Raw genomic sequence first — 2,688 nt, 5'->3', positions numbered from 1 at the left:
CCAATCCCCCCCTGGGGGTCCCAGCCCCCAATTTGCAGCCACCTGCAGCTCACAGGGTGCTGGGCTCCCTCCTGGATCCCGAGCTGCTCCGCATGCAGCTCTGATGCTGACCCCATGCTCTCCCTGCAGCTGCAGGAGTTGGTTTGCCACGTGATGATGGGGAACCTCGTCATGTTCCGCAAGGATTCCGTGCTCAACATCCTCAGTGAGTGCTGCGCCCCCCCCAACCCCCCCTCCCCATCCATCCCTGGGGGTTTGCAGAGCCTTCAGCCCCCAATCTCTGCGCCCCCCACCTTGGCACCCGTTGTGGCACAGCTCCGACCCGGCTTTGCGGTTCCAAAGACGAACCTGAGCTCGTTAATGAGCGGCTCGTTTGTGTGTCCCCCCCCTCAGTTCAGAGCCTGGATTGGGAGACCTTTGAGCAGTACTGCACGTGGCAGCTCTTCCTGGCGCACAGCATCCCCTTGGAGGCCATCATCCCCATCCTGCAGCACCTCAAGTACAAAGGTGAGCGTGGAGCCGTGCTGCACGGTGCTGTGCTGCATGGAAAGGTGCTGCATGGTGCTGTGCTGCATGGAAAGGTGCTGTGCTGCGTGGTGCTGTGCTGCATGGAAAGGTGCTGCATGGTGCTGTGCTGCATGGAATGGTGCTGTGCTGCATGGAATGGTGCTGTGCTGCATGGTGCTGTGCTGCATGGAAAGGTGCTGTGCTGCATGGAAAGGTGCTGTGCTGCATGGAAAGGTGCTGCATGGAAAGGTGCTGTGCTGCATGGAAAGGTGCTGTGCTGCATGGAAAGGTGCTGTGCTGCATGGAAAGGTGCTGCATGGTGCTGTGCTGCATGGAAAGGTGCTGTGCTGCGTGGTGCTGTGCTGCATGGAAAGGTGCTGCATGGTGCTGTGCTGCATGGAATGGTGCTGTGCTGCATGGAAAGGTGCTGCATGGAAAGGTGCTGTGCTGCATGGAAAGGTGCTGTGCTGCATGGAAAGGTGCTGCATGGTGCTGTGCTGCATGGTGCTGTGCTGCATGGAAAGGTGCTGTGCTGCATGGAATGGTGCTGCATGGAATGGTGCTGTGCTGCATGGTGCTCTGCGTTGCTCTGCATTGCTGCATGGTGCTGTGCATTGCTCTGCAGTGCTCTGTAGTGCTGCATGGTGCTGCATGGAACAGTGCTGCGTGCCATGGTGTGCAGTGCTGCATGGTGCTGTGTAGCGCTCTGCATTGGTCTGCATTGCTGCCTGGCGCTCTGCAGTGCTCTGCAGTGCTGCATAGTGCTGTGCAGTGCTGTGCATTGCTCTGCATTGCTCCGCAGTGCTGCATGGTGTCGTGCATTGCTCTGCATTGCTCTGCATTGCTCTGCATTGCTCTGCAGTGCCGCATGGTGCCGTGCATTGCTCTGCAGTGCTCTGCATTGCTCTGCATTGCTGCATGGTGCTCTGCATTGCTCTGCAGTGCTCTGCATTGCTCTGCATTGCTCCTGGTGCCGTGCATTGCTGTGTGCTGCCCAGCACGCCGCTGCCCGCCGCTGAGCTGCCCTCTCGTTGCAGAGCACCCCGAGGCTCTCTCCTGTTTGCTGCTGCAGCTGCGCCGAGAGAAGTGAGTGCCGCCCGGCCCCAGCACCGCGACCCACAGCACCGCAGCACCATGGGGCTGCAGCGGGGCGCCCGGCCCCCCTGCCCCACCGCTGCCCCACCGCTGCCCCCCCGCTGCCCCCCCGCTGCCCCCCCGCAGGCCCAGCGAGGAGATGGTGAAGATGGTGCTGAGCCGCCCGTGCCACCCCGACGATCAGTTCACCACCAGCATCCTGCGGCACTGGGGGCTGAAGCACGACGACCTGCTGGCCGAGCACATCAAGGCGCTGCTCATCAAGAACAACAGCCTGCCCAGGAAGAGGCAGAGGTGAGAGGGGGGGCCGGGCCGGGGGGGATGGTGGTCCCTATGGCCGGGTGTCCCTATGGCCCCGTGTCCTTAGGGCTGGGTGTCCTTAGGGTTGTCCCCATGGCTGGGTGTCTTTAGGGCTGTCCCTATGGCTGAGTGTCCCCATGGCCAGGTGTCCCCATGGCTGGGTGTCCCTATAACTGGGTGTCCTTAGGGCTGCCCCCATGGCCGGGTGTCCCCATGGCTGGGTGTCCCCATGGCTGGGTGTCCCCATGGCTGGGTGTCCCTATGGCTGGGTGTCCCCATGGCTGGATGTCCCCATGGCTGGGTGTCCCTATGGCTGGGTGTCCCCATGGCTGCGTGTCCTTAGGGCTGGGTGTCTTTAGGGTTGTCCCCATGGCCAAGAGTCCCTATGGCCCCGTGTCCTTAGGGCTGGGTGTCCTTAGGGCTGTCCCCATGGCTGGGTGTCCCCATGGCTGGGTGTCCCCATGGCTGGGTGTCCTTAGGTCTGTCCCCGTGGCTGGGTGTCCCTATGGCTGGGTGTCCCCATGGCTGGGTGTCCTTAGGGCTGCCCCCCATGGCTGGGTGTCCCCATAGCTGGGTGTCCTTAGGGTTGTCCCCATGACCAGGTGTCCCTATGGCAGGTTGTCCCCATGGCCCCGTGTCCTTAGGGCTGGGTGTCCTTAGGGCTGTCCCCATGGCTGGGTGTCCTTAGGGCTGGGTGTCCCCATGGCTGGGTGTCCTTAGGTCTGTCCCCATGGCCAGGTGTCCCCATGGCTGCATGTCCCCATGGCCATGTGTCCCCAGGGCTGT

The 2,688-nt window shown here is 62.4% G+C and overlaps 1 protein-coding gene across 1 annotated transcript; it reads left to right on the top strand.

Moving 5' to 3' along the window:
• The first annotated feature begins 131 nt into the window (after window positions 1-131).
• LOC122192811 (integrator complex subunit 3-like) lies at window positions 132-1,915 on the top strand. Its single transcript, XM_042893477.1, has 4 exons — window positions 132-205; window positions 394-507; window positions 1,545-1,593; window positions 1,729-1,915. Exons 1-4 carry the CDS (start codon window positions 154-156, stop codon window positions 1,898-1,900), a joined length of 387 nt encoding a protein of 128 aa, XP_042749411.1. The 5' UTR covers window positions 132-153; the 3' UTR covers window positions 1,901-1,915.
• Window positions 1,916-2,688: the final 773 nt, after the last annotated feature.

This window comes from Lagopus leucura, unplaced genomic scaffold (genome assembly GCF_019238085.1).
Source record: "Lagopus leucura isolate 7727_CA_CO unplaced genomic scaffold, USGS_WTPT01 28984-0_obj-0_obj, whole genome shotgun sequence".
NCBI classification, from domain to species: Eukaryota; Metazoa; Chordata; class Aves; order Galliformes; family Phasianidae; genus Lagopus; species Lagopus leucura.
The sequence above is the reverse complement of the archived record's forward strand: the minus strand, read 5'-3'. Positions and strand labels throughout refer to the sequence as shown.